The sequence below is a fragment of the Geotrypetes seraphini genome, chromosome 1, assembly GCF_902459505.1.
Source record: "Geotrypetes seraphini chromosome 1, aGeoSer1.1, whole genome shotgun sequence".
Classification (NCBI taxonomy): domain Eukaryota; kingdom Metazoa; phylum Chordata; class Amphibia; order Gymnophiona; family Dermophiidae; genus Geotrypetes; species Geotrypetes seraphini.
Genome location: NC_047084.1, coordinates 167,232,966 through 167,246,840, shown reverse-complemented (window position 1 = coordinate 167,246,840; position 13,875 = coordinate 167,232,966). Strand labels below are relative to the sequence as shown.

General features: G+C 41.4%; 1 protein-coding gene across 5 annotated transcripts in view; it reads right to left on the bottom strand.

Annotated features, from left to right (window-relative positions):
- GLRB (glycine receptor beta) overlaps positions 1-13,875 on the bottom strand; it is a 128,829-nt gene that overhangs the window by 57,376 nt on the left and 57,578 nt on the right. For all 5 annotated transcript variants that reach the window (XR_004539158.1, XR_004539159.1, XR_004539162.1 and 2 more), the window contains 2 exons: positions 4,499-4,728; positions 4,315-4,397 (listed from right to left, as the gene is read on the bottom strand). Coding sequence is in view for 1 of the 5 variants with exons in the window: in XM_033941330.1 (XP_033797221.1) it covers positions 4,315-4,397; positions 4,499-4,728 (313 nt within the window). In the remaining 4 variants the exon portion in view is untranslated. The remainder of the gene's footprint in view (positions 1-4,314; positions 4,398-4,498; positions 4,729-13,875) is intronic.

The following is a 13,875-nucleotide window of genomic DNA, read 5'->3' as shown; positions in this document are numbered from 1 at the left end:
ATTCTACTAAATGGATTGGCAACATGCTGTTATAAACAACTAGGTGCTCTTCTCACATCTGAAATATAATCTTATCAAATTAGAGCTTCACTGAATACCATTTGTAAAGCAGTTATCTAGTCTTCAACTCTATATCTTTACCTCACATTTCTGCCTTGACTAGACCATAATAATAAAGAGTGCATTTGGTCAAGCTTTTTGAGTCAATTTGACTTGTGTATTTCTGCAACCCACAGTATTTTTATTATTTTTTTTATTTATACATTTAAACATCTTGTACAGAAAAGTTTGCTTACGTACAATAATGAAGGAAATTCTCTATTAGTTATACATATTATTACTTATACAAAACTCAAGTTCTCAAAACTTAGATAAATATAAGAACATAAGAGTTGCCACTGTTGGGTCAGACCAGTGGTCCATCATGCCCAGCAGTCCACTCACGCGGCGGCCTTTTTGGTCAAAGACCACTGCTCTGAGACTAGCCCTACCAGCGTACGTCCTTGTTCAGTATGAACTTGTCTAACTTAGTCTTGAATCCCTGGAAGATGTTTTCCCTTATGACAGCCTCCGGGAGAGCGTTCCAGTTTTCCACCACTCTCTGGGTGAAGAAGAACTTCCTTACGTTTGTACAGAATCTATCCCCCTTCAACTTTAAAAAGTGCCCTCTCGTTCTCCCTACCTTGGAGAGGGTGAACAACCTGTCCTTACCTACTAAGTCTATTCCCTTCAGTACCTTGAATGTTTCGATCATGTCTCCTCTCAAATCTCCTCTGTTCGAGGGAGAAGAAGCCCAGTTTCTCTAATCTTTCGCTGCACAGCAGCTCCTCCAACCCCTTAACCATCTTAGTCGCTCTTCTCTGGACCCTCTCGAGTAGTACCATATCTTTCTTCATGTACGGCGACCAGTGCTGTACGCAGTACTCCAGGTGAGGACGCACCGTGGCCTGGTACAGCGGCATGATAACCTTCTCCGATCTGTTCGTGATCCCCTTCTTTATCATTCCTAGCATTCTGTTCACCCTTTTCGCCGCCGCCGCCGCTGCACATTGTGTAGACGGCTTCATCGACTTGTCTATCAGAACTCCCAAGTCCCTTTCCTGGGAGGTCTCTCCAAGTACCACCCAGGACATCCTGTACTCGTGCTTGAAATTTTTGATACCGACATGCATCACTTTACACTTATCCACGTTGAGCCTCATCTGCCATGTCGATGCCCATTCCTCGAGCCTGATTATGTCACGTTGTAAATCTTCGCAATCCCCCCTGTGTCTTCACTACTCTGAATAACTTTGTGTCGTCCGCAAATTTAATCACCTCGCTCGTCGTACCTATGTCCAGATCATTTATAAAGATGTTGAAGAGTACAGGTCCAAGCACCGAGCTCTGCGGCACCCCTCTCGTTATGCTCTTCAAGTCCGAATATTGCCCATTTACTCCCACTCTCTGTTTCCTATGCTCCAGCCAGTTTTTAATCCACTTGAGTATTTCTCCCTCGATTCCATGGCTCGCAATTTTCCGAAGTAGTCGTTCATGCGGAACCTTGTCGAACGCCTTTTGAAAATCCAGATATACAATGTCGACCAGATCGCCCTTGTCTATCTGCTGTTTACTCCCTCAAAGAAGTGCAGCAAGTTTGTCAAACAAGATCTGTTTTTGCTGAAACCGTGCTGGCTGGTCCTCATCAGAATGTGTCCGTCGAGGTGATCAATGATGCGTTTCTTTATCAGCGCCTCTATCATCTTTCCTGGTACCGAGGTCAGACTCACTGGTCTGTAGTTTCCCGGGTAAGTAGGTACTAATATAAACAAGGAAAAAGTAAGGGCTCCTTTTATAAAGCTGCGCTAGCGGTTTTATCGCACACACCGGATTAGCGTGCGCTAGCTGGAAATCTATCGCCTGCTCAAAAGGAGGTGGTAGCGGCTAGCGCGTGCGGCAATTTAGCGCGCTATTCTGCGCGTTAAGGCCCTAATGCGGCTTTGTAAAAGCAGCCCTAAGGGTCTGGCAGCAAAGCCTTTAGGGAGTCAAAAATTTACTCATTTAATTTGTTGTTGTTCCTTCCTTTTCATGGCGTTTTAAAGTCAGAAAGCTAGTAAGGTGAGTCAGTTCAAAGAAAACATATTTATAAGAACCATATATCACTATACATTTACACGGGAACCTAAGAAAAAAAAAACAAAACCAAAAAACACCCCCAATCGAAGTAACTCCAGGCTTCAAAATCAGAAATTGGCATCTTCACTTGTGAGTTTTTTTTAGAAACATCAGGGAATATTTGTAGTTTCAAACGAAGAAATTCTTTATATCTGTTTTTAAAGAATGGTTTCATGATCCAATTTTTGTCAGGTAATAATGCAACGGTTATTAAAAGAGTTGCAGGTTTAGTCAGATCTTTATCTGAAGTTTCTAAGATAGCCGTGATGTCCAATTGAGGTTCTTATTGAATTTGATCTGGATCCGTTTACCTGTTGTTCTTTATCTTTACTTGGCAAATAATATACTTGTGTAAAGGGGGGTATGGTTTCTTCATGAATATTAAACATTTCAATGAAATATTTTTTAAGCATTTCTCTGGGTGTCACTGAAGGAACTTTAGGAAAATTAAGCAAACACAAGTTATTAGCGTGGTAATTATTTCCAATTTTACCCCCACTAATTCTTTATCCATTTTTTCCATATTAATTTTTGTGGAAGACAATTCCTGTTTAAACTCCTTTAATTCAATTTTTATGTTCATGAATTATTTTTTCTAGTTCGGTAATTTGTGGACTTAAAGTATTTCCCAGCTTGACTACCAAATCCCACAGAGTCCAAAGTTACCTCGGTGGGTTTTGTGACTGAAAAAGTACTTAGGGCCTCTTCTATCAGACTGCACTAGCAGTTTTTAGCGCAGAGAGCTGCGCTGTTCCCGACGCTCATAGGAACTCTATGAGCGTCAAGAGCAGCGTAGGCCATTCAGCATGGCTCACTGCACAAACTGCTAGTGCAGTTTGATAGAAGAAGTTGTTAGTCTTAAGTTGCTCACCCCCTAGGTTTTCTGCTTGTTGGCCTTGATTCCTTTGCTCCATAGTTGTTCCAGCTGCAAAATTAATCCTAGGACTTGACAGATCCACAAAAGAATCCAGTGCCAGATCGATAGGTGTAGTAGCTGCCCGGAGAGGTAATACTGCCTCTTTGGACGTACTGTCCATCCATGGTGAGCTGGCTCCATGTGGCTTGGGAGGCAGGACTCCGATGTCAGGGCTCAGCATGGTTTCAAGCCCAGAGACGTCTGCTTGCGGATGATTCCCCGACATTATAGGCTCCCATTGTAGACGGCTCAAAAAATCTTCAATTGTCCGAAGAGGGGGATTCTCCAAGCTTTGTGAGGCTCCAGCGACTCTTCTGCCCCTCATCTTCGGCATTACCAGTGGACAAAGGAAAACCAATAGTAGAAAATCAGTTAAGTGTTTCAGAGCGTCTCTCCAACCGTCAGACATCTTGGATCCACCCACAGTATTTTTAGATAGACTGCTCCACAAAAGGACAAATACATAAACAAAGTGAGCTGCCTTGTGGTTGGGAATTATCCACTTATATGCCTGACTCAAACCTGATTTTCAGGGAAAACACATTGTTGCTTACAAATAACTATATGCTCTCCTGTAGACAAAAAAACTGACCAGGGACATAATCCTTCCCACCTCCTACACAACCTTGAGCTATAGAAATAAGGAGATGAAGACTCCCTAGAAGAGCTACGACACTGCACAGTCGCGTGTCTGCTCGTAATCCTGCTGTCTTCAGAAAAAAACATATTTTACAGGTAAGGAATAACATTTCACCTGTAGATGTTACTGTACAAAGTCAACTGCGCTTCCTTGCAGTGTTTATTAAATAGTTTCCTGTCGTATAATTTTTTGCAATACCATTTACAGGTAAAGCACAGATGCATATTACCATCTACTCTATTTTCATTTAGAATAGTTTTCAGTACATGCATTAACAGCCGATGTAAGCACACTATAGCATATTTGCCTCTGTTGTATTTTGTGGTTTAAATTCTTAGTTACACATTTTTGAAGGGTGCTTCTCTCCTAGTTCCATATCTCTCCATAACTATCCTCTCCCTAAGAATTTGTGGATTTTTAATGTGATCCCTTTAGGATTTCAGAGGAGAAAGATTGACTGGATAACAAATGACCGTCAGAGAAAAAAGGGCCACTGGAATGGAAGCTTAAGGGTCTCAATAATTCTTATAATTTATATATCTACAGAATTGTAGAAAATGGGATATACAGAGTAATCTATATATATAAAAACTAGATTACATACAGCTCTCCAGTTGCATCTTACAGCGCTGAGTGTCCATAGGAAACAAAGTCAAATCCAAAGGGCAAGATAGGGTAATAGACAACCTGAAATATCAAACAGAAGATTTACAAAATGAAAATTACTTAATCATATTTACTACAGCAAATAATCAAAATTAACAAATTTTGATACCATACAAAATTACCTCATACTGACTAGCACATCTCCATCTCGAAATATAAACAGAAGAATATTTTCTTGGGTAACGTCGTGGAAATTTGCACTTTTTTCATTTGCAAAAAACAAATCAGGCTTCCAAAGACATTTAAACATTGTGGGATCCACTGTCAATGCATCTGAACCTTTAAAATCAGTAGGAAGTTTGAGCCTTGGGTCATTCCATCTCTGTCTTAAGAAGATGTTGACTCTGTAATCCTGGAAAGAAATTATAATGGCATATTAGTTATCTGTATTTAGATAACCATAAATACAGTATTCAGACTATCAATCTCTTAAGGGAATGTTATTTTATTTAGTTGAATTTACTAATTGCTTCGTTGCTCTTGACATGTCAAGCTGGAAACATCCAATGAATTATCAAAAATGCAAGCATCCCATATAATGCCCTTTTTACAAAGCTGCAGTAGCAATTCTCCCATGATAAATCAATTCCTATGGGATTTGGTTCTTTTTGCCACAGGACAATCACCACTGCGACTTTGTAAAGGGGACCCATAAAACAGATATACATACGAGCTCAATGGGATTTGATTTACATTATCCAAATATTCCATAAAAAGAAACATTCAAGACTGGGACCAAGGAAAGATTAGATTCTTACCATGGTAATCTTCTTTCTTGTAAACCCTCACTCAATTCATGAACACTCAGGTAGTCAATCCCATCTCATGAGATTTCTTGTAGAAAGCCTAGTTAGCATAGCTTTTTGCTCCTCCTTTCTTACCTCTAGACTGCCCTCCAACTTCTAGTGTGTGACAAAGCAGACAGCCATTCCTGTAAAGGGGTAAGGGGAAATTCCCCAAGAAACAAATCTGATCTACTCATATTAATAAACATCATAACAATCAAACAGGTTTTGTTAACATAATAAATGATAAAACACTGAAAACAAGGAGACTTTACCTGACAGTATGAGAGGCACTTTAGCAAAAGACCCCGTGGAGACAAATGCACGTTATTTGGCTAGTCAAAGAATCAGAAGTCCAACTTACCAGTACTTATTGAGGCAGGTAATCGGCGAATAAGGGCAGGCTTTTTAAAAACTGGGCTAATTTTTAAACTGGGCTGTATCTACTATAAAGTTGCCTTTGGTCAGACTCCTTTTATATTTGGCTAACATATTCTTCATAACTACCCAGAGAAATAGTAGAAAATCTCATGCCCTTTTTGTATTCCCACCTGTCAAGGGCTGTAAAAGTAAGAAATATCATGATCGCACACTCCTTTCAAGCAGCTTCTCACGACAAGGTCTGACCCAGCGGAGGCAACTTCTTATGTCTTATGTTCTTATGAAGCATAGAAGGATATGGGTGACTAAAAATTACACCAGGTGTACACCTGGCAGGGCCTCCGCGTGTGCGGATCGCCGGACTAGATGGACCGAAGGTCTGATCCGGAGATGGCGCTTCTTATGTTTTTATGTTCTTATGTCACTTTTTTCTCGCATCACATTCCTATTTACATTTCATAAGTCAACTAAAAACTTATCTCTTTTCCAAAATTTATCATCAATTAGATCTTCTTGATTCTTTCTATTTTTGATTCTCCATTCTTCTACCTTGCCAATATGGTTTCAGATCCAACTTCAGTACTGAATCTCTATTGGTCTTACTAATTTCAAGGGTTCAGCAACTACATTCACGTAACAAGTTCGCAATCCTATTACAATTCGATCTATCTGCAGCCTTTGATGTCGTTCACCACGATATCTTGATTTACCAACTTTCTGAGATAGACATTGATTCTAGTCTTAGACTGGTTCTCGAAATGCCTACGATCTCACAGGAATGGCACCATGTCATCTTCTTGGAAGCCTCTATTTGGTGTCCCACAAGGATCACCTCTATCCTCTTCAATATCTATATGTCTACTTTAAAACTTTTTTATCTATCTCCCTTTGAAACATTACATACATATGCAGATGACATCTTTGTCCTTCTTGAGATAGATTCAAATCTCACAAACCTCACTGAAAATATAATAGCATGCATAATGAAACTTCAATCTTGAACCTTTAAAGTGCAAATGAAGCTGAATGAGTCCAAAACCAAACTACTGTGGCTTGGCTCTAAACTAGATCAACTACCTTCGTCCATTTCATTGCCATCTGGATCTTCACTGCAGTTTGAATTCTCAAGTAAAGTTTTGGGTGTCATTATAGACTCAACACTTTCATTCAATGACCATCTTCAATTGTCTGCTGAAAAAATACTTCTTTAGTTTCCATATGCTGAGGAAAGTGAGATCCTGCTTCCACCACCAACATTTTGCTGTCCTCATACAATCAATCATTCTTTTGAGGTTGGATTATTGTAATTCGGTCTAAGTCTAACCAAGAAAAGTCTTTAAAGACTTCAACAGATCCAGAATGCTGCAGCTAGGTTGATCTTTTCAAAAAGAAAATATGATAATGTTTCCCCGCTTTTGTTAAAACTTCACTGGCTCCCAGTAATCTCTAGGGTTTACTTTAAATGTGCCTGCCTAACATTTAAGATCTTGCATGGCACTCTTCCCCCTTTAATTCCTCTATCCTGGAACTCTGTGAGACCTGATATTACCAGATCTATCCAAAAACTTAAATTCTCTTTCACCTCATTAAAAGGCGTTATCTCTATTAGAAAATTAGGGAAATCTCTCTATTTTAAAATTACTGAGCTTTGGAATAACTTTCCTGTCCAGCTACGTAATTTGGGCTCTTTCCAATTATTTCGAAAACATCTGAAAACGTGGCTATTTTCAAAAATGTAAATTCCGCTGCTCTCTATATAACCACTAATTCTTATTATATTTTCCTTTCTTAAACTCTTGTAAACCGTGTTGAGCTCTATCCTTATAAAGATGCAGTATATAAGCGTAAGATTTAGTTTACTGCTGTGGCACTGTACGAGAAGATTCTAACCACCTTATTTTGGAGTGCACTTTCAAAGTGCAGGACAGCCAACCAGATCGCTTGAAGCTCCAAGTGATTGATCGACCACTTTCTCTCAGAAGTGGACCAATGTCCCTGGACCGGACAGTCTGTGCAAAGCGCCCCAAACCGTAAGGCTGGCGTCTCATCAAGCTATACAAAACACGGCAATAAAACTTATTAGAAATGTAAAAAAAATTCAACCATGTCACACCTCTTCTGATAAAAGCCCACTGGCTCCCTATTCCACACACCTCTTCCGATTAAAGCTTACTAGCTCCCTATTCCACACAGAATAACATATAAAATCATACTTTTTAACTTTAAAAACACTCCATAACCAACCAACCAGAATTCTTAAACAATTTTCTAATTCACTACACCCCAGCTAAAACACTGAGATCACAATCACAAAATCTTTAATGGTTTCCATCTCTCCATATTATTAATACTACACAATCAACAAACTTCTCCATCACAGCCCCATCTCTTTGGAATTCATTAGCCCCGGAACATGCTAGATTGTTTCAAAGGAAAACTAAAAATGTTTCTTTTTAAAGATGCATTTAACCTCGAATGAACTTACCGTATGAAACATTATCTTCATTTCTGCTTTGGTTATCACATGGGATCTCCCTTCTTTTTGTATTTCCCCTGTATGGCTCTCTTTCCTATTTTATAATATACTTCTTTACCTTAATCCTATCGTTACAGTATATCCTGTATGTTTTAATGTATGTTACACTATTTTGCTATGTACAAACCGCTTAGAAGACTGATAGGCAGTATATCAAATTTTTATTAAACTTGAAGATCACCCAGGTGGAGATCCACAGGGGAACTCCTCTATAGAATGAGAATTCAATCACCAGACTAGACTGCACTGAGTCTCCGTTATCCAAGGGAGCCTTTGATGCAGTGGATCCCTCTGTGGTACATGGTAATTTTTCTCAATGGAGGACAGTAAACAGTGGAGTGCCGCAGGGATCTGTACTAGGACCGGTGCTATTTAACTTATTTATAAATGATCTGGATATTGGAATGACGAGTGAGGTGATTAAATTTGCAGATGACAATATATCCTCTGAGGAGAGGAGGTAGAAGAAAATATGGAAGTGGAGGTTTAGGGACAGATGAGGATAATTTGGGGAGGAGAACCCCAATAACATTCCATGTGGGTGGTGAATTCCTCTCCTTGCCCTATGACTGTTGATCCCTAAGAGAGATCCAGGAAGATGGGAATAATGAAAAGGACATAATACTACTAAAAAGGGCCCAGAGAAGAGCGACAAAATGGTTAAGGGACTGGGGGAGTTGCCGTACAACGAGAGGCTAGAGAAACTGGGCTTCTTCTCCCTTGAAAAAAGAAGACAGAGGGGACATGATCGAAACATTCAAGATATTGAAGGGAATTGACTTAGTAGAGACAGAGAGATTGTTCACCCTCTCCAAGGTGAAGAGAACGAGAGGACACTCTCTAAAGTTAGAAGGGAAAAGATTCTGTACAAACGTAAGGAAGTTTTTCTTCACCCAGAGAGTGGTGTAGGTCTTGAATATTCTCCCGGAGGCTGTTATAGCGGAAAGTACCCTTCAGGGATTCAAGACAAGGTTGGATAAGTTCCTACTGGAACAGAACATATGCAAGTAAGGCTAGACTCAAATAGGGCACTAGTCTTTGACCTAAGGGCCGCTGCGTGAGCGAACTGCTGGGCACGATGGACCACTGGTCTGACCCAGCAGCGTCAAATCATATTCTTATCATGTTCATGTTCTTATACTGTTCAAAGTTGTTGAAACGCATGCGGATTGTGAAAAATTGCAGGCAGAACTTAGGAAAGTGGCAGATGAAATTTAATGTGGACAAATGCAATGTGATGCACATTGGGAAGAATAACCCAAATCACAGTTACTGGATGCTAGGGTCACATTTGGGGTTAGCGCTCAAGAAAAGGATCTGGGTGTCATCTTAGCCAATACAATGAAACCTTCCACCCAATGTGCGGTAGCAGTGACCAAAAATGCAAACAGGATGCTATTTATTATTAAAAAAGAGATGGTTAACAAGATAAATGTTATAATGCCCCTGTATCGCTTCATGGTGCGACCTCATCTGGAGTACTGCGTTCAATTTTGGTCTCCTTATCTCAAGAAAGATATAGTGGTGTTAGAAAAGGTTCATAGAAGAGTGACCAAGATGATAAAGGGGATGAACTCCTCTCGTATGAGAAAGACTAAAAAGGTTAGGGCTCTTCAGCTTGTGAAAGAGATGGCTGAGGGGAGATATGATTGAAGTCTACAAAATCCTGAGTGGAGTACAACGGGTACAAGTGGATCGATTTTTCACTCCATCAAAAATTACAAAGACTAGGGGACACTCAATGAAGTTACAGGGTTATACTTTTAAAACAAATAGGAGGAAATATTTTTTCACTCAGAGAATAGTTAAGCTCTGGAATGCATTTCCAGAGGTTGTGGTAATAGTGGATAGCGTAGCTGGTTTTAAGAAAGGTTTGGACAAGTTCCTGGAGGAAACGTCCATACTCTATTATTGAGAAAGACATAGGGAAAGCCACTGCTTGCCCTGTATTGGTAGCATGAAATGTTGCTACTCCTTGGGTTTTGGCCAGGTGCTAGGGACCTGGATTGGCCACCCTGAGAACAGGCTACTGGGCTTGATGGACCATTGGTCTTACCCAGTAAGGCTATTCTTATGTTCTTATGACTCCAATGGGAGAGAAGCGCTTCTTGAAACAGTTGCAATAATGTTCTTACCCAAGGGACAATGTCTATGGCTGCGAGTATCAACCCCAAGTACCTGCCAGTATTGCCAGGTTATGAATGTTCAGAAAGACATGTAACAGTTGGAGAAGCTTTTCCTTGCATGACTACAGAAAAACATACCCTGTTTGCTCCTGTGGCGAACCAGACTCCCAGGTATTCTAAGTCTTGCATCGGAATGAAGTGACTCTTCGGAAAGTTGACCACCCAGCCTAATTTCTGCAGCAGCTGGACAACTTGGTGAAATGCTTGGTGTCCTTCTGACTCCAACTGAGCTCCGATATGCCAATCATCCAGATACGGATTGACTTAAGATACCAAGTCTGTGTTAAGTGTGCTTTACAACCACCATCACTTTCGTAAATGTCTGAGGCGCTATCGCTAGATGGAAGGGCAAGGCTGCAAATTGGAAGTGCTGTTGCATGATGTTGGACCTCAAGTACCATCTGTGTTCTGGAAAAATGGGAATATGAAGGTAAAGGCATGAGATCATCTGAGTCATCCGCAGGTGGACTGTCCCCCAATTGCATATGGCTCTGTTGCCGGGGACTCGCACTCTTAGGGGAAGGGACCCCCGGCGCTAACAGGGCCACCATAGTAGGCAGATTCTACAAACTCTTATTAGCCAAATAAGCTTGTAAAAGCATATTAAACTCTGGGGAAAATGCTTGCCCCTGAGGGGAAATGTCCCTTCCTGGCCCTCTTTAGAACCTTGGAGTTTTTCTTGGAATTTGGCGACAAATCATGGCTGCGTTTTGCCAAGGACGCACTTGCGCTGCCCCCTAGTCCTATTTTGGACTTTTTGGCCAGTCCTCAAATGGACTGAGCACCAGAACCTCCTGAAGGGGTGGGGGTGGGGGTGGGGGCTAAAGACAATGCTACCTCAACTCCTCATACACTGGAACTCCTCATGCACATGAAACACGGATGCTCACCCGATAGTCAACTACCGCAAACAGGGCATGAATCCACAGTATCTTGCCCTGAAGAGTCCATTCTAACCATTTTTGAGGCATAACAAAGTATTTTGAGGCAGATAAGAGACTGAATTCAAATAGGAAAAACCAAGATGGCTATGGTGACAGCAATTTTAGCGCAAAAAACGGTCTGGGGAAGGGAAAACTCAAAACCCAGCAATTTTTACAATTTTTCAGGGGGAGGACCCAGAACTAACCCCCAAACCTTCCAAAATGCGATTTTGGAGATTCCCCCTCCCTCCCAATCGATCTGCCATGCTGTGCGCTGGGATCTCAAAATTGAAGCTGGAACAGCTTACAGGGAGATCCTCTGCCTCAAGAAGCCTGAAACCTGGACTGCCTGTTTCTTCTGACTGCCTCTTGAGCCCAACACATCAGCAGAAGCCCTCCACCTTGCCCGGGACCTGCATATGCCAAAGGAAATAGGAACACAGTTGGCCCCGATCCTGGATAGCCCACTATGGAGTCACACCAACTGTGCTCAAACCTACTAGCGACAAACCTGGGATGAGCAATGCTCCCAAGTGAACAGTCCCTGAGCCCCAAATTTAGTCTTGTCCAGGTAGGTGAACTGCAAAGCAGCCAACCCAGCATTATTGAATCGTGGATTACAAAAGATTTATTTACTCAAAATGAGCTCTGTTCCCATGGCTATCGAGGTCTTTTTTCTTCCAGAAACTGCCGAAAAGGAGATGGTTTGGCACTTCTCTATACACTTCCCCCTCCCCATTCACGGTTTCCCTACTCGCGATTTCACATAATCGCGATTTTGATTGGGGGGAGGAGGGAACCCCCCCCCATATTTTTGTCTTCCCCCCGGCATCCTGGCCTTACCTGGTGGTCTAGCTGGTTTTCGGGGCAGGAGCAATCTTCCTACGCTCCTGCCCCGTGCAGATAGCCATTCTTGTATTAAAACATAGTATGGAAGGAGGTACCATATATATGCAAATATAAGTCGATCTGAATCTAAGTTGAGACCCCCCATTCCCCCCCCCATACAGGAGGAAAAAATGGTTGACTTAAATACAAGTCGGACGGCTTAATATTCAAGTGCCCTGCCCTGTCAGGCTCATTGACCACGGGTCACACGCGCACTAGCTCTAGGTGTGTAAAAAATACATGAGAAATAACACATGACGCAAGTTATATTAAAATAGTTATTTTGTTTATTTATTAATTGTCAAAATGGACCTCATATGATTATTGCGTCATCTAGGAAATCTTTACAGCCGCCAAACGCTGGCCTTGCTGACAAAGATCTCAACTCGATAATTTGTTTGCTCCCCAATATACATCTTTTGTCCTGCATGACATCATTACTTGCCAGCCAATCCATTAACAGAGGCTGTCCTTAAATTTGGACAAAAAACTTCTCTTTAACATGGAATAAAAGTTCCACAAACCATATTTTTTGTTTACATTCATTTCTGAATATACATAAACATTTTATAACATAGCCAAAGAAACGTTAAATCTAAAACTGCTTATCTGTTTCAGGAGAAACTGCATTTGAAGTGCTGAAAACTTCATGGCCCTATCGGCACAAAAAGGAGGAGGAGGGGTACTTCCCCCCCCTGATTTGAACAACTGACAGTTTCAAATTCCACTGATACACTTTCCTAAGTGTGGGCTACCAATGCCCCCCTTCCTATGCTGGAGACTAATGCAGCGCCTCAGATTCTAACTTAACTATTACCAGATGTTGCCTCCCAGGCTCCCTTTAAGTTGCTTTAGGTTGCAAATATATAAAATATTAGAAATTAAATACACACCATTCTTTCATATGTCCATTAACCATGTATTTCATTCATATTTAATGCAAGAAAACTTTCTCTATTATGCCCAGTATACCCAGCTCAAGCCCATCTGGTATCAATTAGACCACGAGGGAAGCTCAAGGCGGGAAAAACCTGAACAAAAGACTCAGAAGGGACATAGGCCGAACACAAAATGGAAGCCAAGCAGAATATACAGAAAAACAGAGAGCCAAAATGGAGTCATTAATATCTCTATATATGTATTATGCATATCTATACCTGATTTCCTCTATGGTCTGGCTTAATAGTAAAGTACATAAAGAGAATATTCTTATGCTTTTCCTTAATCCTTAACTAACACATATGCTTGTATCTAACTAGAGTTACCCAGAACCATACGAAAAGCAGGCGCTTTTATAGAAAAACTCCACAAAATACTGCACCAATCATGTCCTACGCTGTTCATTTCATTACCATACCATAGACATCGCCCCCTACAGGCCACGAGTCACTATTCAGCTCTGCACCCAGCTCCCTTTCTGCCAGGCACTGTACCCAGCCCCCTTCCTTCCCTCCCTCCCGTCAGGCATTGCACCCAGCCCCCTTCCTTCCCTCCCCATCAGGCTCTGCACCCTGACCCCCCCCCTCCCTGCCCTAACCTCATACCTCTACTGCTGATCTCTGGTGGAGGTGCAGCGGGCAGGAATAAACTTTCCAAGTTCCTGCCCCGCTGCTAACTGGCTGCTGCGAGTTTCTTTGGCTGAGAAGCACGAGCAGGTGCGCGATTTGGTGCAGAAGCCTGCAATAATTTTGGAAGGGGGTATATTGGCTCAAACATAAACCGGGACTCCCATTTTTGGGCCTAAAAATCCCGGTTTATATTCGAGTATATACGATAACTCAGTAACAACTCTATGTTCAC